This window comes from Thamnophis sirtalis, unplaced genomic scaffold, assembly GCF_051295495.1.
Source record: "Thamnophis sirtalis isolate CommonGarterSnake01/CBP01778 unplaced genomic scaffold, rThaSir2_p1.2 scaffold_2, whole genome shotgun sequence".
Lineage (NCBI taxonomy): Eukaryota > Metazoa > Chordata > Lepidosauria > Squamata > Natricidae > Thamnophis > Thamnophis sirtalis.
The window spans coordinates 112,943,145-112,963,440 of NW_028261382.1; the positions used below are offsets into that span (position 1 = coordinate 112,943,145).

General features: G+C 45.0%; 2 protein-coding genes across 10 annotated transcripts in view; one reads left to right on the forward strand and one right to left on the reverse strand.

Moving 5' to 3' along the window:
- The window catches only part of MTSS1 (MTSS I-BAR domain containing 1), a 166,207-nt gene extending 158,434 nt beyond the window's left edge, over nt 1-7,773 (forward strand). For all 8 annotated transcript variants that reach the window (XM_087706698.1, XM_087706699.1, XM_087706700.1 and 5 more), the window contains 3 exons: nt 2,566-2,730; nt 3,378-3,540; nt 4,345-7,773. In XM_087706698.1, the coding sequence (XP_087562824.1) occupies nt 2,566-2,730; nt 3,378-3,540; nt 4,345-5,030 (1,014 nt within the window). In that variant the 3' untranslated portion in view covers nt 5,031-7,773. The remainder of the gene's footprint in view (nt 1-2,565; nt 2,731-3,377; nt 3,541-4,344) is intronic.
- A 3,849-nt stretch (nt 7,774-11,622) lies between these two features.
- On the reverse strand, nt 11,623-19,943 carry NDUFB9 (NADH:ubiquinone oxidoreductase subunit B9). Of its 2 annotated transcripts, none has more exons than XM_087706710.1 (4): nt 19,791-19,943; nt 16,523-16,715; nt 14,423-14,536; nt 11,623-11,879 (listed from the first exon to the last, which is right to left on the reverse strand). In XM_087706710.1, exons 1-4 carry the CDS (start codon nt 19,874-19,876, stop codon nt 11,748-11,750), a joined length of 525 nt encoding a protein of 174 aa, XP_087562836.1. In that variant the 5' UTR covers nt 19,877-19,943; the 3' UTR covers nt 11,623-11,747. The 2 variants fall into 2 exon arrangements, with proteins under 2 accessions (XP_087562836.1, XP_087562837.1); XM_087706711.1 differs by lacking the exon at nt 19,791-19,943 and adding an exon at nt 17,700-17,838.
- Between the last annotated feature and the right edge of the window lie 353 nt (nt 19,944-20,296).

Here is a 20,296-nt window from a genome sequence, read left to right on the forward strand (position 1 = left end):
GCTAGGAATATTCGGATTCTAGCTTCCAGGTTGGCCAAATAGGTTAGGAACTCTGGGAAATGTAGCCCCCACTAAAAGACAGCAAACTGTTTTCGAGGTCAAAATCTTCTGAGCTGGAATGGACTCATCTGACTCCATAATCGATTGTAGTAACTTCTTTTGAAGCAGGGTGAAATCCTCTGAAGTCTGCTACTGGTTCACTTCGCACGGACATACGCTGCTGCGAACCTCCGGCGATCAGCTGTGCGACGATCAGCTGTGCCGCAGGATTTCTAATCGTGTGGCACAGCTGATTGTTGGACGGCTGATCGTCGGAATGTTAAAAAAGTTCTATTTGTTCGCCTGAACCGGTAGCTCCAATGATCAGCTGTGCGACAATCAGCTGTGCCACGTGATTTCTAATCCTGCGGCACAGCATATTGTTGGACAGCTGATCGTCGGAATGTTAAAAAATGCTACTGGTTCGCCTAAACCGGTAGCTCCAATGATCAGCTGTGCTACACAATTTCTAATCCGTGAACCGGTAGCATTTTTTACTATCTGTTTGGATGAACCAGTAGGATATTTTATTACTGGTTCAAGCGAACCGGTCCGAATCGGTAGCGTTTCACCCCTGTTTTGAAGTCACACCACATGATACGGTCAAGATGAGATCATTCTGGACTGAAACACTTTGACCTAACATTTCACACATCTCTAATTTGGACACAACAATGAAAAGAAGGCCTGACATGATAGCAGTGTTAAAATATTTGAGTGGCTCCCACAAAAAAGAGGGGGCCAACCTATACTCCAGAGCACCTGAAGACAAAACAAGAAGCGTTGGATGTTTCTAAGGAGAGAAGCAACCTAAAACTAAGGAGAAATTTCCTGACAGTTAGAACAATGGAACCACTTGCCTCCAGAAGTTGTGAGTGCTCCAACATTGGAGGTGTTTAAGGAGAGATTGGACATCCCTTTGCCTGAAATGGTACAGGGTCTCCTGCTTGAGCAGGAGGTTGGGCTAGAAGACCTCCAAGATCCCTTCCAACTCTTCTATTATTCTTCCAAAAGGACAAGTTGTAAATGTGGACATTTGCCTCCAGGTTCAACCCTGCCCTGAAAGTGGCCATCAAAAATATTCACAAAGTGAAATCCGTTGCACTTTTGAATGTAAAACCCTTCCACCTAAATAGCGTAAATATTCACTGACAAAACACCTTTTTAAAAAGCTTCCTATGCACCATTTATGTAGACACAGTTTAATTTGTCTGGGATGATGACAGGTTTCGAGATAGTTGTAGGTTTGATTCATGGACTCTGATCTTTGCTAATTAATGGCCAGACCAAAGTAGACAATAAGTCCAAGAATGAGTAATTGCTTGTTGGCATTTTCTTCCCTTGCTTTCTCCTTGGCATGTTAAGCAGATTCTTGTCAATGGCAAACTTGTATTAAGAGAAAAGAGATACCTATTTAGCAGAGGTCCCCAACACACTCCACATTCCAGTGGTCCAAAATATTTCGCTTGTAACACTTGCCCGATAAGGCCCCATTCAAATAGAAGAGAATATTTATAACTCTAGGTTGAACTGTGGGGTCCTTGGCCTTCTCTGAGCTTGGTTGTTTTCTTGCAGACATTTCGTTACCCAGCTAGGTAATATCAACAGTGCTAGAATGGAATGGGGCTAAGGTTAGGGTAAATTCTCGGTTATATTACATAGCAGTTCCTATTTTAAACATGCTGGGAAACCAGGCCTGAAGAAGAAGAGATCTACCAGTGCTTGTCTTGAGATTGTTTTTTAGCCTCCTAAACCTATTGTAGGCTACATGTTGTTGAAGATGATCCTCACATTCACCCAATCTTGCATGGCCAATGGTGATGGAGGGTGACGTTGGGATTGTCATAGCAGGCCCATTTCCCTTCCACTGCTGTTCCTATAGCATGGGTGGTCCTCGACTTAACAACAGTTCATTTAGTGACCGTTCAGGGTTACAAGGGCACTGGGGGAAAAAAAGTGACTTAGGATCATTTTTCACACATGCGGCTGTTGCAGTGTCCCTGTGATTAAAATTCAGAAGTGGTTCATATTAATGGCAGTTCAGTTGCAATGTCCCAGGGACACGTGACCACTTTTTGTGGACTTCCTGACAAGCAAAAGTCGATGGGGAAGACAGATTCACTTAACAACCATCATGAATTTTTTTTAAAAAAAGCTGCAGTGATTCACAACAGCTGTGGCAAGAAAAGTCGTAAAAATGGGGCAAAACTCACGTAGCAACTGCCTCACTTAGCAGCAGAAATGTTGAGCTCAACTGTGGTCGTAAGTCGAGGACTACCTAAACCGGTGAAATACTAAGCCTAACCCTTGAGAAATTTGCAAATCTTATTCTATCTCACCCGCATTAAAACTGGTCACTCGGTCTCTGGAAAGGAGAAGGGGCTCCACTATCTGAATTGTATTGGGTGTTTTTTGTAAGAGGGCTGCGAGTCTGCAGCTTGCATATGACACGGGGAGAGAGGGAGAGAGAGGGAGAGAGAGAGAGAGCACCTGTCTAAGCTTTGACTAATAGAGTTTTTTTCCTAGGATTGGGCTAAGCCTGGGCCTTACGACCAGCCCATGGTAAACACTTTGCAACGTCGCAAGGAAAAACGAGAAGCAGACTCTCCAGGGGGAGCTCAGAGTGGTCCGTCTCTGCCCACAGAAGACCCCCAAAGGGCCCGGAGCATGACTGTATCAGCTGCCCCAAAGGTGTGAAACTCTGTTTAACTCATGGAGCGGGTGGGTTCCTATTAAAAAGGTTCAAGGCACACCCCTTGCTACTAAACCTCCCCTGGCCTTTGCTTTTAGCTTGATGTGATCTGCAAGCCAAGGCAAGCAAACCATGGTTTAATCATGTCAAGCTATTCTCCAAAACACCTGAGGGTAGGAGAAGAAGCAATGGGTGCAAACTAATCAAGGAGAAAAGCAACTTAGAAAACTAAGGAGGAATTTCCTGACAGTTAGAACACTTAATCAGTGGAACGGCTTGCCTCCAGAAGTTGTGAATGCTCCAACACTGGATGTTTTAAAGAAGATGTTGGATATCCATTTGTCTGAAGTGACACCCCTGGCTTAGACCATTGTATTAACCCAATTATGGGGCCTTCCTCAACCAGGTATCCTTCAAGCATGGCGACAAACCCTAACCCAGATTAGCGGAAACAGCTTGGGATGACGGAAAGTGTACTCCCAACGCAGGCGGAGGGGGCCAGTGTAGAGCATGGGGAGTGCTTAAGTCCAACCTGTCCGCCGTTGTGGATGAAAACCCCCTCCTGAAAAGAGACAACTAGATTTTGCAAGAAGGGAGTGTTTTTGTAACGATATCCTTAATTGAGTGACCTTCGTTGTGTTGATAGCAAGGAGAGGAGATGGAGGCATGTGAAGAGCTGGCTCTCGCTCTTACCCGAGGGCTGCAGCTGGACATTCAGAGGAGCAGCAGGGATTCCTTGCAGTGTTCCAGTGGCTACAGCACCCAGACAACCACACCTTGCTGTTCTGAGGATACAATTCCCTCACAAGGTAAGCAACGGGAGGCTTCACGTCTCAAATCTCAGTTTTGCGTTGCTTTTTTCCTACATCGGGTCCCTCACCTTTCAAGATTGCTACACACTTCCAGAATTGTGTAAAGCAGTGTTTCTCAACCTTGACGACTTTAAGTCCTGTGGACTTCAACTCCCAGAATCCCCCAGCCAGCACAGCTGGCTGGGGGATTCTGGGAGTTGAAGTCCACAGGACTTAAAGTCGCCAAGGTTGAGAAACACTGGTGTAAAGGTTCTCTTGGAACTGACATAGAAAGGGAAAAGCAAAGCGTTGGCCATCCACAAACAGAAAAAATACCTAAGATCAAGAACCACTTGTGTCAGCCCTTTGAGGAGGACTACAAGAAGACCAGGACTAGTCCAGTAGTCCTCAATTTACAGCAGTTCACTTAGGGACTGTTCAAAGTTACGGCACTGAAAAAAGGTGACTTAAGACCGTTTTCCACACTTATGGCTGTTGCAGCAGCCCCATGGTCTGGTGATTGTCTTTCGCAACTGATTCATATGTATAATAATAACTGCTGTAAAGACAATCAAAATCTACTTCTTCGTACCTTCTTTATCTTTTATTTTTTTTACTTTCTTCCTTTCTTGTACTTTTAATCTTTCCCTTTGATTTCTTTTCCTTTGATCCTGCTTACTTTATACCAGTTTTTAATCTTCCTTTTTAAAAATTTCAATCGACTTCATATCCAAGAAAAAAATAAGGGAAGTGTATCACTGCAGATTGCCAAGTTACTCCTGAAAATTTGCTGTCCTGACTCCTCTTTTTTTGCCGTCCTAGTTTCAGATTACGACTACTTTTCTGTGAGTGGCGATCAAGACACCGAGCAACAAGAATTCGACAAGTCTTCAACTATTCCAAGGAACAGCGACATCAGCCAGTCTTACCGTCGCATGTTCCATGCCAAGCGTCCTGCTTCCACGGCGGGCCTCCCGACCACCCTTGGCCCTGTGATCGTCACACCGGGTGTGGCCACCATCCGGCGGACGCCTTCCACCAAACCAGCGGTAAGGCGCGGGACCATTGGCGCGGGACCAATTCCCATTAAGACCCCCGTGATTCCCGTTAAGACTCCATCTGTGCCAGACGTGCCGGCGGGGCTCCCTGGTTTCCCGAGTGGGGCAGAAGAAAGCTCCGAGCAAAGTCCCGAGGCTGGAGGGGGCAGCACCCCTACTGTATGTACCTCCTCGTGGAGTGGGCAAGCAACAGCCAGCCTTCCCCCTGTCGGTCAGAAACCGAGCAGCATAGAGGATCAGAGACCGTTGGCGGCTGAAAACGAGGGAGAGGAGAATGAAAGAGAAGACGTCAGCATCACTGCTCCCCCATGCCAACCTACTGTGCCCCATACAGGCGGGCAGAACCCGGCGGAGGCCCCGCAGGGAGAAGACATGCTGAATGCTATCCGCAGGGGCGTTAAGCTGAGGAAGACCACCACGAACGATCGCTCAGCACCCCGTATTTCCTAGATGCTGAATCACTGCCCAAGTTGAGTGAAAAATGAGACGGACCTTACCTGATGCTATCATCTTTGTGTCTTGGTCCATTATTGTACAATCAAGATTTTTCTAGGAGAGACAGCTGGCAGTGGTCTCTAAAATGGGAGGGGAGGTTAGAATTGGCCAGGTTGAAATGCTTAAAGGAACATCTTCCTGACTATTGATTATTATTATTATTATTTTTCTTTGTAAAGCTGGCTGATTATATTTTCCCCTGCACCTTTTCTAATTCTCTCAGTTCCTCCTCCCCCACCCCCCCATCCCCTAAGGTGCCAAAATCCCATTTAACCTTTTAATAACTCTTTGTAAAGTGTATTCATTCACAAAAGGATGGTTATAAGAAATGTCAAGTAGTTAAATTTTAGCAAGGGCAAGTGGGGGCGGGGGGAGGGTGTTGGCCGGTGGTAATGCAGTTCTCCCTCTTGGGCGGTTTTCGTAGAGCACCTTGTCAAGTCATAGTGGGAGTCTCAAACCGGTGTTTGTTTTCTTGTACAAAGTTCCTAGCAAGAACACACCTCCTTAACTGAAATAACAGCGGGCTGTTCTCCTGCCCCAAAAGCAGGAAACGGAAGCTGATTAAAGCAATATATATATAACAAGAAAAGAGAGAGAGAGAGAGAGAGAGAACGGCTGTATTTGGTTAATTTTTAGGGATTAGGAAGGGAGGAGTTTAATTTCTTGCACAAAAATGTAGCCTAGCAGGTAGTTTCATTGTAAATGCATCCAAATAAGCCATAATGAATTAACAGTGTTCATTTTAAGTAAGGTTTTTCAAAAGACTTCTGGATACTCCCTGCTAGCTATTTTTTCCTATGTTGGCCCTGCAAAAAGGACCATGTTAAGATTTCTTGCCTCTGTAAAACCAATATGCGGTATACTTTCATTTCCGGTCATTGTAAAACCTCGTTAATCCGTTTTGTACCATCCTGGCAACAGGCTTAAATTTTACATATTCCTCTCTTCACTTTGTTGTTCCTTGAAAGAAGTAAAAAGAACACAACATATAAAGCAAGACACGGTGAAGGCAGGAGGGTGTCTACTTGGTTAGAAAAAATAATAATAAAGAGCAAAAAAAAAATTAAAAGAAAACCAGGGAGCTCTGAATTATAACTTTATACCTTTTACTGGCTGTGCCCAGCAGGCTGGGTAGCCAAATAAATGGAAAAAACCTTTTCCCCAAGGACTTTTGACAAAACAACTCATAGATGAATGGGCAAGTAACTGGGAACTCCAGTAAAACTGCAAATGTTACTTTTAAGTGGAGGAGGGGGGTGTTTTTCCAAAACGGCAGTTTGGGTACAAAATCTGGGGATCGGGAAGGGACGGGAACATTCTAGGTTTTATTTATTATAGCGGGAGGGACATTCACAACTGGTTTCCTTTTTATTCCACTCAATTATTGGGGAGGGGGGGAGCACCGCTGATAAATTTATAAGATTTTCTTTTCTTAATATGAACATTGCCGTGGTATTTTCTGTTTCATGGGGTCAGTAGAAATGTGCATAACTCAGGCACCCCCCCCTTCCCTCCCTCCCAGTGTTTTCAGTTTTGTGGCTTTCTGTTTTTTTCATTTTTTTAAAAAAGCATTCTGCAGTCCAACTGGATACCGTCTGCCTTATTTCTACATGGGCGATGCTAGCAGAATTCTTGACTTCAGAGGGATGTGTTTGTGGCCGCAGCGATGCGCCCCCACTCATCGTGGAAGGAGCTGGGTTGTGAGTGCACGCAAAACACACACAATCTCTTCCACCACTGGACACTCGGGAGATTCGTATTGGCTGCCATCTTGCCTACGTAAACAACTTCTTATGCTTTAAATACATAACTGCATTGGATGTGAGTTGTATCGTAAACCTGTTTATAGTCACTGTGTTCTGTATACATTTACACAGCTGTGGTTGCTTAACACTTTTTCATTATGGCATCGGAAGCGAAAAGTGCAAAAACAAAACAAAAAAAAAGGCATGATCCAAAAAATAATAAGCTTTTTCTTCCTTCGGAAAAATAAAAATAAAAAAATAAAACAGTGCTGTCAAACCAGCCCGCTTGTCCTGAAAAACGAGCAGATGCTCTTTGCAAATGATGCTCCGAGATTTCATTTTTCTTACCCACTTGAGAGAGAAAAGAAAAATGGACAAAAAAAAAGGGTGCAGGCTGACAAGCTGATTTTTCTAAGCTTTTTTTCCTTTTTTAAAGAAAGGTGATTCTGTTAACCCTTGCATACCCAGCCCCGTCGCTTTCAGCGAAGCTCACGCGGGAGATATTTTTTCAGAAAAAGCACGTTTTAAGGAAACATTTTGGATGACGCTGTATTTGAGAGTGCAGCCTCTTTCCTTTTCAACACCAGAATTCAATCTTGGTTAAAAATAATGACATTGCCAAAATTCGATGTTAACATGTGGCAAAAAAACAACAACAACACCACTTTGGATAGTTCTGTTGGTTTGTTTTTTGAGATTTCTTTTCCTTTTTATCTTTTTTTGTGTTCCTTGCCTATTGTAACAGCAGCGTCACAATGTAAAATGTTTCTAATGGTAAGTTCTTGTGGTTTAGTTTGCTAGTTTGTACCGAGAGTTGACCTCTCTATTCCCCATGCAGTGTTTTCCTTCCGAACTGCTAAAAATAAAAAAATAGCTGTTAACTGTGCTTCCCTTCTACCTTGTAATGAATGCTTCAAGCCTATATTACAATAAAGACCTGCTGATAAAACCTGCTTTGGAGTCGGTTGTGTCTTTTGTCTATAAGCCAAGAAAGGATTTGTGTGGGATCTTGTTGGTGCCTTTTTAAGTATCACTGGTCTATAAATTGTGGGAAATTATCGACCTCCAAGATAAAACGTATTAATTTTACATATTTGAATGAGATGATTTAGAAAACAGGTAATAAAGGTGCCGGTTGAATACATTTTTCAAGCTACTTCCGAATACACCAGTGAGTATATTTGCCCACAAGGCAGCGAGGGTCCAATGATCACGATGCCTCAACAAAGTACGATAGAAGAATGAAAATGGTTAGCCACATGGAAGCATATAAATCTATCTTCATTTTGAGATCGGCAAGACAGATGCCACTGAAAAACATGCGTGTTCAAAGAAATTTTGCTTTGCCGTTGTAACTTTTTGTGCGATTTCATCTTGTATGGTCAGATTCAATTTATGTCTTATTAGATCTATTTTTTTCTTTTATCTTGTTATTTTGAGGCATGGGCTGTAAATCTAGTTCTAATCTTTTGATTTCTTCCTGCAACCGTTCTTGCTTTTGTTTCCTATTCTTTCTTCTTCTTATCGTGTAAGCTATAGTAAGTCCTACACTTTGGTGGTATCCCACAAATATTGTAGCAGATGTATCTTCCTTTGTATTTATTTTAAAAAAAATACTTTCATCTCCTTTTCAATCATCTGTGTATATTCTTTTTCTTTCAGTATTTCCTTGTTCATCGTCCATCTCCCATTTTTTCTTTCTTTCTTTCCATATTACTTTAAATGTGATCTGCCCAGGTAGTAGTCATTATTTCTGTCTCTTCAATTTCTTTTACCAGCCCTGGGGTCATCCATGCCATATCGATCCTAGACCAGGATTTATGTGGATTTGAATAGAATGTATATTGGTTCTGTCTTCTATTTTGTTTCTCTCCACGCATCTTGTAAACTCAGTTCTTGCGTCATTTCAAAGAGTCTGGCCGTATTCTCTTCCTTATTTTGTTGTTCTTGTTACTTTTATAATCTTTTTTGATGTCCACTATTGCACTGAAATCTCCAATCAAATATACCTTTTCGTATTCTAATTCCGTTATTTTGTTATATGCTTTTCTATAAAATTCAGTTTGATTGTTATTTGATGCATAAATTATAGTGAGGAGTATTTGTTTTTGCTCTGTTTTAATCTCAATCATTAATATTCTTCCCTCCTCATCCAGCACTTAGACATATACCGCTTCACAGTGCTTTACAGTCCTCTCTAAGTGGTTTACAGAGTCAGCATATTATCCCCAACAATCTGGGTCCTTATTTTACCCACCTCGGAAGGATGGAAAACTGAGTCAAACTTGAGCCTGGTGAGATTCGATCTGCCAAACTGCTGGCAACTGGCAGGCAGCAGAAGTAGCCTGCAGTACTGCACTCTAACCACTGTGCCACCGCGGCGCCTACTGCTGATTTCTACTGCAGTTCACAAGAGAAAAGCTAAAAAGTGCAGTTTAGATACCGAATAAAGATGGAACCTTGCCGTTTAATCTGATGTTAGAGTGTTAGTTTTTCATGCCAAAAGCATGAAAAACCAATAAATGAATAGAAAGTTCTTACTGGTATCAATAAAAAGATAAATTTGTGATTGGTGTGGCATCATTGTCATTCCTAGATCACTTTTTGCAGAAACGTTTTTTCACACTTGACAACCACTGCAGCATCCGTGGTCACATGATTGAAAGTCAGATGCTTGGCGAGCGGTTCATATTTATGATGCGATTGCAATTTTCCCGGGATCATGTGATCCTTTTTCGACCTGATAAGCCAACTCAACGGGGAAACCAAAGTCACTTAATAGCTGCACTGACTTTTAATAGCTGCAGTGTTTCGCTTAACTATGGCAAGAAAGGTCAAAATGGGGCAAAATTAACTTAGTTTCATTTAGCAACAGCAATATTGGCCTATATAGTCATAAGTTGAGAATTACCTTGTATTGGGTGGGATTGAAAAATGTTAGCAACCAGTTCTCTGCACGGTTGCTGGGCGGGCATGGCCATGGTGGGTGTGGCCTACTCGGCTTCCTGCACCATGGCTGGGGGGGGGGGGGGCGCAATTTTGCCCTCTCCATGTTTGGAGGCTTTCCTCAAGCCTCCAGGTGGGCAAAAACGGCCTCCCCTGGGCTCCGGAAGCCCTCTGAGGGCCAGAAACAGGCCGATTTTTAGACTTACGGTAGGCTGTTTTCACCCTCCTGGAGGGCTTGGGGAAAAATCTCCCGAGCCTCCAGGAGGGCGAAAACTGCCTCCCCCAGACTGCAGAGAACATCCGGAGGCTGGAAAAGGACCTATTTTCAGAATTCTGGTAGGCCCGTTTTTTGCCCTGCAGGACGGTGAAAATGGCCCTGGGCTCCAGAGGCCGGAAACTGGCCCGTTTCTAGACTTCCTGGAGGCCTGTTTTTCGCCTTCCCCACAGGTCCTGCACTTACCTGCATGATGAATGGGGCGTGTGGAGACTCCTGGGAGGGGGGGGGGCAGCCAGTCCTTGCAACAACCAGTTTAGCAAACCAGATGCAAAATTAACAATCAGTTTGCCCGAACCAGTGCGAACCGGCTGAATCCCACCCCTGCCTTGTACTGAAGAAAACTACCTTGCAATGAAAGTTTCGGAGGCTGAGCTTCTAGATCAACTTCATTTCCAGTATGAGGCTCCTGTGCTAATTTAATAAATAAGGTGGAAACCATTAAGACAACTTGTGGCAAGAAAGGCACTTTCCATTTGTTCATTCTTAATCAAAGCAACTTCCCTAAAGCTCATTGCTCATAATTAAGAAGGCTTAAGCTCTTGTGACATCCTGAGGCCTTTGAGCGTTCAGTGAAGGATCAGGTATTCAAGGACCCATCTAGTCTCTCAGAAAGCCTAGCAACTTTTTAATTGGGATGATCCAGAGCTTATTACCTTCTGCCACAGAAAGTATGGTTTTCAACAGGTTAATCCTTATTAATTCATTAACTGTGTAAACTATTTCTTACAAGCATCTTTAACCATTATCCTCAAAGCGCTGACCAACTTATTAGTATTAGGTTACTACATTAGAAGCGTTAGAAGGCTGCAGCTTTGTATTCTGTTTTAAGAGAGAATCTGGCCAGGGAGCAGTTAACTCGGAGAGTACAACGTGCTTTCTACCTGGAAGAAGGGACTGCAAAAATTAAAGTTGGGATCAGTGGTCCAAAGGGATTCCAACTTTTTCCAAGCTCAATTTTATGTACTTTGGCTTCAGTAGGTAAAAGGGTAAGAGCCCGCCTCGGTCACATGTGCACGCTTACCAGGGGTGGGTTTCAGTCGGTTTGCACCAGTACGCTAGAACCCGTTCGTGAAATTTAGTGTACCTTTTGGAACCCGTTTGTCCAGTGGCACAGTACCAGAACGCTCCCTCCCGGCTGCCCCCCTTGGCTCGCTCGCCCCGCACACTGCTTGCTGATTGGCTGGCTTACCAATCCCCCCCCGACTCTGAGAGGCAGTGTGGGGGATTTCGCACACGCCTTCTTTCTCCGAAGGCGTGTGAGAAAGCCCCCTCCCATTACCCGAACATGTGAAGGAAGGAAGCTGCAGGCTCCTTTGCTTCGGCTACGCAACCTCCTTTCGTTCTCTGTCTGCCTACTTCACTCTTTCGTGCAGCAGAGAACGAAAGGAGGTCGCGTGGCCGAAGGCAAATGAGTCTGCAGCTTCCTTCCTTCACACGTTCGGGCCATAGGTTCGCCATCCCAGCTCAATGCCAACATTGTGGAGTATCATTTGACTTCTTGAAGAGACACCGCACATCTTCCTTGTCTGAGTTAAGATCGCTCAAGTAATTCTATATCGTAATGGCCCAGGTAGGCAGGTTCACTGTTCAGCTTATATCAGACTTTTATTGGGTTTTCTAGTACAGTAATACAAGGAAGAGCGGCTGCAGGAAACTCACAGAAACATTTCGTGGGATAAGATAGACCTTCCAGAAAGGAGCATTTTACATCGGGTATCTGCGAGGCTTAGTTACGTACTGCCACCAGAGAGGAGGCAGGTGTCCCTCTTTACGAGCGGGAGGTAAGTCTTCAGTAGTAGGACCACCGGGTGGGGTTTCTTCCTGAAGCTGCTGGACCTGTCAGTGAGAGAAAAAGGGTTACCCACTACCCAGAACCTGCAGTATTTAATACACTCGAGGGGGAAATGTTTAATTTAGGACACGTCTTAAGCAGTGTTTCCACATTACAGGTAGTCCTTTGGCTTACGAGCACATAGTTCATGTAATGGCCATTTCAAAGTTACGGCATTATGGGAAAAAGTGACTTGGGACCATTTTTCACACTTACAGCCAATGTAGCATCCCCATGATCAAAATTCGGATGCTTGGCAACTGACTCATGTTTATGACGGCTGCAGTATCTCAAGATCATGTGGCGATCTTGACCTTTTGCGACCTTCTGACAGGCAGTCAATGGGGAAACCAGATTCACTGAACAGCTGTGTTACTAATTTCACCACTGCAGTGACTCACTTAACAACAGTTTTAGTTTAGTTTAGTTTAGTTTTATTAGAATTTGTAGGCCGCCCTTTTCCCTGAGGGGACTCAGGGCGGCTCACATAAAACTGGGAAGGGGGGAACACAAACATCAAGATAGAAGACATATAGTAAAATAGTAGGCAACATACATTCATCATTCGGGAGGGGTAACTATCCTTATCCCCAGGCCTGACGGGCGAGCCAGTTCTTCAAGGCTATGCGGAAGGCTTGGACGGTGGAGAGGGTACGAATCTCCACGGGGAGCTCGTTCCAAAGGGCCGGGGCTACTGCTGAGAAGGCCCTCCTCCTTGTGGTTGCCAGCCGACACTGGCTGGCCGATGGGATACGGAGGAGGCCTAGTCTATGGGATCTTATTGGTCGCAGGGAGGTAATTGGCAGAAGGCGGTCTCTCAAGTATCCAGATCCACTGCCATGTAGGGCTTTATGGGTGATTAATAGCACCTTGAAGCGCATCCGGAGATCGACAGGCAGCCAGCGCAGCTCGCGGAGGATGGGTGTTATGCGGGTGAATCGAGGTGCACCCGCGATCACTCGCGCGGCTGCGTTCTGCACTAGCTGAAGCCGCCGGATGCTCTTCAAGGGCAGCCCCATGTAGAGCACATTGCAGTATTCCAGCCTAGAGATCACAAGGGCCCGAGTGACTGTTGTGAGAGCCTCCCGATTCAGGTAGGGTCGCAACTGGCGCACCAGGCGAACCTGGGCGAATGCCCCCCTGGTCACAGCCGTTAGGTGGTGGTCAAATGACAGCTGTGGATCCAGGAGGACTCCCAAGTTGCGAACCCTCTCTGAGGGGTGCAAAATTTGACCCCCCAGCCTGAGTGTTGGAATAGTAGTCAAATCTTTGGGAGGAAAACACAACAGCCACTCGGTCTTTTCTGGGTTGAGCACAAGCTTGTTAGCCCTCATCCAGTCCATAACGGCCTCAAGACCCCGGCTCATCACATCTGCCGCTTCATTGAGTTGGCACGGGGCGGACAGATACAATTGAGTATCGTCCGCATATTGATGGTATCTAATCCCGTGCCTGCGGATGATCTCTCCCAGCGGTTTCATGTAGATGTTGAATAGCAGGGGGGATAAGACCGAGCCCTGAGGCACCCCATAATTTAGGGGCCTAGGGGACGATCTCTGCCCCCCCACTAACACCGACTGCGACCTGTCCGAGAGGTAGGAGGAGAACCACCGTAGCACAGTGCCTCCCACTCCCACCCCCCGCAGTCGTCGCAGAAGGATACCATGGTCGATGGTATCGAAAGCCGCTGAGAGGTCAAGGAGGACCAGGATGGAGGAATGTCCTTCATCTCTGGCTCTCCAGAGATCATCAATCAATGCGACCAAAGCGGTTTCTGTGCTGCAACCGGGTCTGAAGCCTGACTGGAAGGGGTCTAGGTAGTTTGCTTCCTCCAAGGACCGTTGGAGCTGAAAGGCCACCACCTTCTCAACAACCTTCCCCAAGAAGGGAAGGTTGGAGACAGGACGATAGCTATTAAGAACAGCTGGATCCAAAGATGGTTTCTTCAGGAGGGGTCTCACCACCGCCGCTTTCAGTGCGGCGGGGAAGTTCCCCTCCCGAAGGGAGGCGGTCGCGACCGCCTGGATCCAGCCTCGTGTCACCTCACTGCAGTTCGTAACCAGCCATGAGGGACACGGATCCAGAACACAGGTGGAGGTACTTACAGCTCTCATGGCCTTGTCCACATCCCCGGGGGTAACGTCCTGAAACTCAACCCAGAGCTGTTCTACTTGGTCCCCTTGTGCCTCGGCTGGAACTGCGGGGGTGGAGTCCAAGTCCGACCGAAACCGAGCAATTATGTCCGCTAAGAATTGGGCATACTCTTCAGCCTTGCCCTGCAAGGGTTCCCCCGCCTCCCTTTTGAGGCTTTTAAGAGGGAAAGTGTGTTTTTCTTCTCTAAGGCACCCATTTTACTCCTTAGCTGTCCACTCTGAAAGAGTTAAGACTTCTGGCTCCCTCACATGCTCAAGGAGGGGGACTAAATAATAGGGTGACAGGCCATGAGCCCACATTTTAAGATCCCAAAGTATCACCCCACAGATTTGTGACTTGCTTCCAAATTATTTCACGGAAAAGCAAAACTGTAAAATATAGTCCGGTAACCAACCTCCTTGTCCCAACTTTCCAGGCGCAGTTTCTTCCATTGTTCTCTCTTAGCAAAGTAATCTGGGTACATTGCTTTCTCAGATGGATGCCACGTTTCTAGGATCCATTCGGGTGACTACAGGGCGGAAGTATTAAAAAAAAAAGGTTATTCACTGTAGCTTTAAAGTAATAATAGTCTTCTTGGTCTTTATTTTGTATATTGTCCATCTAATAATGGTCAGATTGTGGTTGTGGGTCTGTTTAAACCATTGTTTCTCAACGTTGGCAACTTTTAAGATGCATGGATTTCAACTCCCGGAACTTTTCAGCCAACATGCTGGCTGAAGAATTCTGGGAGTTGAAGTCCATACATCTTAAAAGTTGCTGGTGTTAAGAAACACTGTTTAAAATCAAAATGGTAAGACTCCAAAGATACTACTTCCTGCATTAGAAGACTTCGCTCCAGAAAACTACTTGATTATCTTGGTAAGGCAGAATCAGGGCATTTTAGAAGAAAAAGTTATTTCCATTTGTAGACTAACATAAAAGTGATGCGTATTTAGAAGCTCATAATGCTTTTTCCTTCTAATTTTGGATATTTACTTACTCAAGTAGCATATTCCTATGTAGTGTCAAACAAAAAATTTGGAGGCTTACACAGGGATAAGAAATACCTATCTATGGTTTAAAAATTAGTATAGTCTTTATTGTCATTGTACAAAATAAATACAATGAAATGAAAATGCAATGACAATATAATGCAATGGTAAAACCCCAAAAATAAAAATAAGGTGGAAAAAACCAAACAGGCTTTTCAGAACAGCTTCATCTTCAAAAGTTCCTGAAAAATCAACCATGGGGATTGATCCAGACTAATAGCAATAGCACTTAGATTTATATACTGCTTTACAAGACTTTACAGCCTGAGGCTGGAAGGCTGAGTCAACCTTGAGCCTGGTGAGATTTGAACTGCCAAATTGCAGGCAGCCTGCAGGCAGCAGAAGTAGCCTGCAGTACTGCACTCTAACCACTGTGCCACCGCAGATCTCACAGGAAAGCTGTTCTCAAAAGTTGGTGCTGCTACAGAAATGCAGTGCCTCCTTCAGCCTGCCAAAAAGCGTGGATGTGATAAAGGAATGGTAGGAGGCACATTATAAAATGACGGGATGGTTGGCAAGTCTCAGAAACTGAATGTCTCAAATAATTGGATCCTTCTCTAGCAACCACTGAGTGCATAAAACACCATCCGGCAATGTGGAGAGTATGCTATACCTTCAGATCAGTTTGTGGGGCTCAAACTTCTGCCTCTGGATGTCTAAAGCACTAGTTGCAAACATGAGACACTGCTGAATACAGAACTGTCCTGTGAGCTTCTCCAGGACTATAGCTAGGCAGCAACTTTCTAGGCAGGGGTGTCAAACTCAAGGTCCACGGGCTGGACCCAGCCCACAGGGTGCTTAGATCTGGCCTGCGGGGCCACCCTGGAAATAGCGAAGAACCGGCCCATGATGTCCCTGCCAGCAAAATAGAGCTCGGGGGGGACGTTTGCTCCATCTCACCTGAGCTCCATTTTTGGCTGCAACAGCCTCCTCAACCCTCTTCCAGCAAAAACAGAGCTTGGGAGGGCTCCGTTTTCGCTAGCAGAGCACTCGGGCCACCACAGGCGCCCCGACACAAGTGATGTCAAGCTGAGCACACCCACCCAAGGTCAAACACAACCCTGATGCGGCCCTCAATGAAATAGTTTGATACCCCTGCTGTAGAGTCTTCTGTTCCCTCACATCCCCTGCTATTAGGTCTCTCTTCAAACTGGAGGTCAAGCAGAAGTGCCTCTCCAAGCAAAGCATGCCCTGCCCGAGCTTCCTCCCATGTCTTTAGGATCTTGCCAATGCAGATAGAGGCTGGTCACTGATGCTCATTAATGCGAGACCTGGACAGCTTCCCCGTGGCCTTCATTCATGGATTCTTCCTCAGAACCAGAGCACAATTCTGCATTTTAGGGGGAATCTCCTTCTACTTACTAATGAAAGGTTACTGAAATCTCTTGGGATTGGGAATGCCAGTTTTCTGCAACCTATCGAGGGACTGATTACTTGTAATGCCTGCCATGTCACCTCCTGACCTTATAGCACTCGTATCTTTCATAGCTTGTGCCACCTGGAGAGTCGGGAAAGATGTATGGCTGAGGATGTTGCCTTTCCCAAAATTCTTCTTCGGCGGCCATCAACAGCTTGGTTGCTTTAACCATGTCTTTTTCATCCTTGTGCTCATCAAATCTTGCTCTCATCAGACAGGCGTAGTATCTATACCTATCCCTGAGAATATTAAAGACAGTATTTATTCCAAGAAAGAGAAACCATAGCTATCTTTAGAACTGACAAATACCGTATTTTTCACACTATAAGACGCACCAGACCATCAGACCCACATTGACCATAAGACGCGCAATAGCTTTAGAGGAGGAAAACAAGAAAAAAAATATCTGCCTCTGCCTCCCAGCATCCATTTGGTATTCATCTGGCTAGCATCCTTGCAGCAAACAGCATGGTCAGTTTCAGCATATCGCAGCCCGAGCAAGCAGCTTGTCAGGGCTCCACTCCGTTGCACCCACCACCCGTCAATTGAGCTGAGCTGCTGCCAGGGAATGCTGGAGACTTCGTTGCTGATTGGTGGTTGGATCGGCCTCCCAGAATACCGCTGATCAGCTGTTGTAGGCGGCGGGCATCGCCGATTGCCATTGCTGCCAATCCAGGCCGCCGATCCAAACGTCAATGAGCTGCTCGGCAGCGAAGGCTCCAGCATTCTCCAGTGGCAGTGAATGGCGATAGCCCAAACCTCCTTCCCCCAACTGCAATATTAACTCTATAAGACGCACAGATATTTCCACCCACAATTTGGAAGGGAAAGTGCATCTTATAGTGCGAAAAATATGGTACTTCATTTTTCCCTTAATGAGTGAAGAATTTTATTCATTCTTTCTATATCTGGTGATGTCAAGGGTACACCTCAGTTTTCTTGGTAAGAATTATAGTGTTGAAAGGGACCTTGGAGGTCTTCTAGTCCAATCATCTGCCCAAGGCAGGAGTCCTCATACTATTTTTCGGCCAAATGTCTGTTCAATCTTTTCTTAAACACCCCCAGCAATGCTGTAACCACAACTCCCAAAAGGCACTGCTAATGGTTCCACTGCTACGAGTTCTCGCTGCCAGGAAATTCCTTCCTGTTTCTTGGTTGGGTCTGACCAGCTTCCACCCACTGCTTCTTGTCCTACCCTCTGCTGTTTTGGAGAATAAATTTACCTCCTCTGCCCTGTGAGAGGTCTTCAAACATCGGAAGACTGCTATCATATGTCAAGAATATGGAAGAGGCTTGCCACTGACTTCTTCAAGGCTGGCTTGGAAAGTTTGGACCAGCTACTCAAGCTCAACACATCTCAAAAGGTTGTTCTTGTGCAGAAAATATCAGGTGGGAACATAAATAAAAATGGGATAAAAACATAGCAAGAACACACTCCTTAAAAACTTGTTAAGTGGGAAAATTATGTTGTTAAGTGGGAAAATTCCAGAAGCCTCCGGAAGGCCACTGAAGGCTCTGGAGGGCTTAAGTCCATTCCTGAACTTCCGGTTTGCCCGCAGGACTGTTTTTTTGCGCTCTGGAGGCTTCAGGGAAGCTCCTGAAGCCTGGGGGGGGGGGAGGCTGTTTTCGCCACCCCCTGGCTCCTATAAAGCCTCTGGAGCCTGGGGAGAGCGAAAAAAACATGCAAAAAAATGGGGGGGGGGTATTCCATGCCTGTCATGCGCACAGGGGGTCGCGCACTGCATTATGGGTGCAGCACACCCGAGCACGACCTCCCTGCGCTCCCCTCGCTTTTGGCATGCGAGCAAAAAAGATTCCCCATCACTGTCCTATATTCTATTTTATTTTCTATCCTATCCTATATTCTATCCAATCCTATATTTTATCCTATCCTATATTCTATTCTATTTTCTACCCTATCCTATATTCTATTCATTTCTATTCTATCCTATAGTCTATCCTATCTTCTATTCTATTTTCTATTCTATATCCTATCCTATCTTCTATTCTATTTTCTATCCTATCCTATATTCTATTCATTTCTATTCTATCCTATCCTATATTCTATTCTATATTCTATCCTATTCTATATTCTATTCTATTCATTTCTATTCTATCCTATATTCTATCCTATCCTCTATTTTATCCTATCCTATCTTCTATTCTATTTTCTATTCTATTTTCTATTCTATCTTCTATTCTATCTTCTATTCTATATCCTATCCTATCTTCTATTCTATTTTCTATCCTATCCTATATTCTATTCATTTCTATTCTATCCTATATTCTATCCTATCCTATATTCTATTCATTTCTATTCTATCCTATATTCTATCCTATCCTATAATTTATCCTATCCTATCTTCTATTCTATTTTCTATTCTATATTCTATTCTATATCCTATCCTATCTTCTATTCTATTTTCTATTTTCTATTCTCTATTCTATCCTATCCTATATTCTATTCTATATCTATTCTTTATTCTATCCTATTCTATATTTTATTTTTTTCTATTCTATATCCTATCCTATCTTCTATTCTATTTTCTATCCTATCCTATATTCTATTCATTTCTATTCTATCCTATATTCTATCCTATCCTATATTCTATTCATTTCTATTCTATCCTATATTCTATCCTATCCTATAATTTATCCTATCCTATCTTCTATTCTATTTTCTATTCTATATTCTATTCTATATCCTATCCTATCTTCTATTCTATTTTCTATTTTCTATTCTCTATTCTATCCTATCCTATATTCTATTCTATATCTATTCTTTATTCTATCCTATTCTATATTTTATTTTTTTCTATTCTATATCCTATCCTATCCTATATTCCATTGTATTTTCTATCCAATATTCTATTCCTATTCCTGCCAAGATGTATGTCCTGAATGAATCCCGCTACCTCCTCTGGCCTGGGCAATCTGCCGTATGGAGTAAAGAAGCCAGGCTCTATCCCCACCATTGCTTGGTTTGCAGGTTGCCCCATCCCAGCCCTCACTCAGCCTTTCTGACCGAAGTCGCAGAGCTGCCGTGCAAACAGAGGCTACCGACGCGCGGAGTCACTCGGCGTAGGATCGCGCAAAAAACGCGCAGCGGAGGAAAACGCGCAGAGGCGCCGGTAAATCGTGAGAGAAGCGCTCTTCGGAGCTTGGAAATCGTTTCCCGGGTTAAATAAGACCACAACGTCCAGATATAGCCGGGCTCGGCGACTGTTGGGGACGATGGGGCTCCCGCAAGCCAGGAGGGAGCAGCGGAGGCTCCTTAGAGGCTGCGGAACGAGCCGAAGGGGCCGAGGACTCACCGGTAGATACACCAGGACTCGAGGTGCCGCATGGCTCGCTTGTAGAGCCGCAGCACCTTCTGCCGATGTGACAGGTAGCCCGCCATCTTGGCTGCGCCCCGGTCGACTTTCAAGGCAGGAACGGCGGGGTGGTGGGAGGGAGGGGAGGAGAGGAAGTGGAGCTTTCGCCACAGGGGCTGACGGGAAGCGTGCGGCCTCTAGAGAGAGAAAAGTGTAGAGTGATGCGCCGCCACGGAAGACTCCGTCACGCGCTCTTGACCTGCGCATAGACACCGAATGAATCCGATCGAAGGCTGTGGAGAGATGGTCTCAGGAAAGTCATTTCTTCATAACCCTCGGGGTCTATAACGGTTTTTCTGTGAAGTATCACTCTAAACTTCCTATCTCTACGATGAATCCTCTTCCCTCCTCCTCCTCCTCCTTCTCTTCCTAGGGCGGATATGACGTTATCGACTTGATGATGTGGCCTCATAGAGATAATAATTAGAGGGACCTCTCTGCCGGCA

Excerpts from the sequence above, each read along its gene's own strand:
- NDUFB9 (XM_087706710.1), bottom strand. The coding sequence starts at position 19,876 with ATGGCGGGCTACCTGTCACATCGGCAGAAGGTGCTGCGGCTCTACAAG. Across the intron at positions 16,716-19,790 it reads GAGTCCTGGTGTATCTACCG|GGATAGGTATAGATACTACG; the intron begins GTGAGTCCTCGG and ends TAATATTCTCAG. Across the intron at positions 11,880-14,422 it reads TGGAAAGTTGGGACAAGGAG|GTCCAGCAGCTTCAGGAAGA; the intron begins GTTGGTTACCGG and ends TCTCACTGACAG.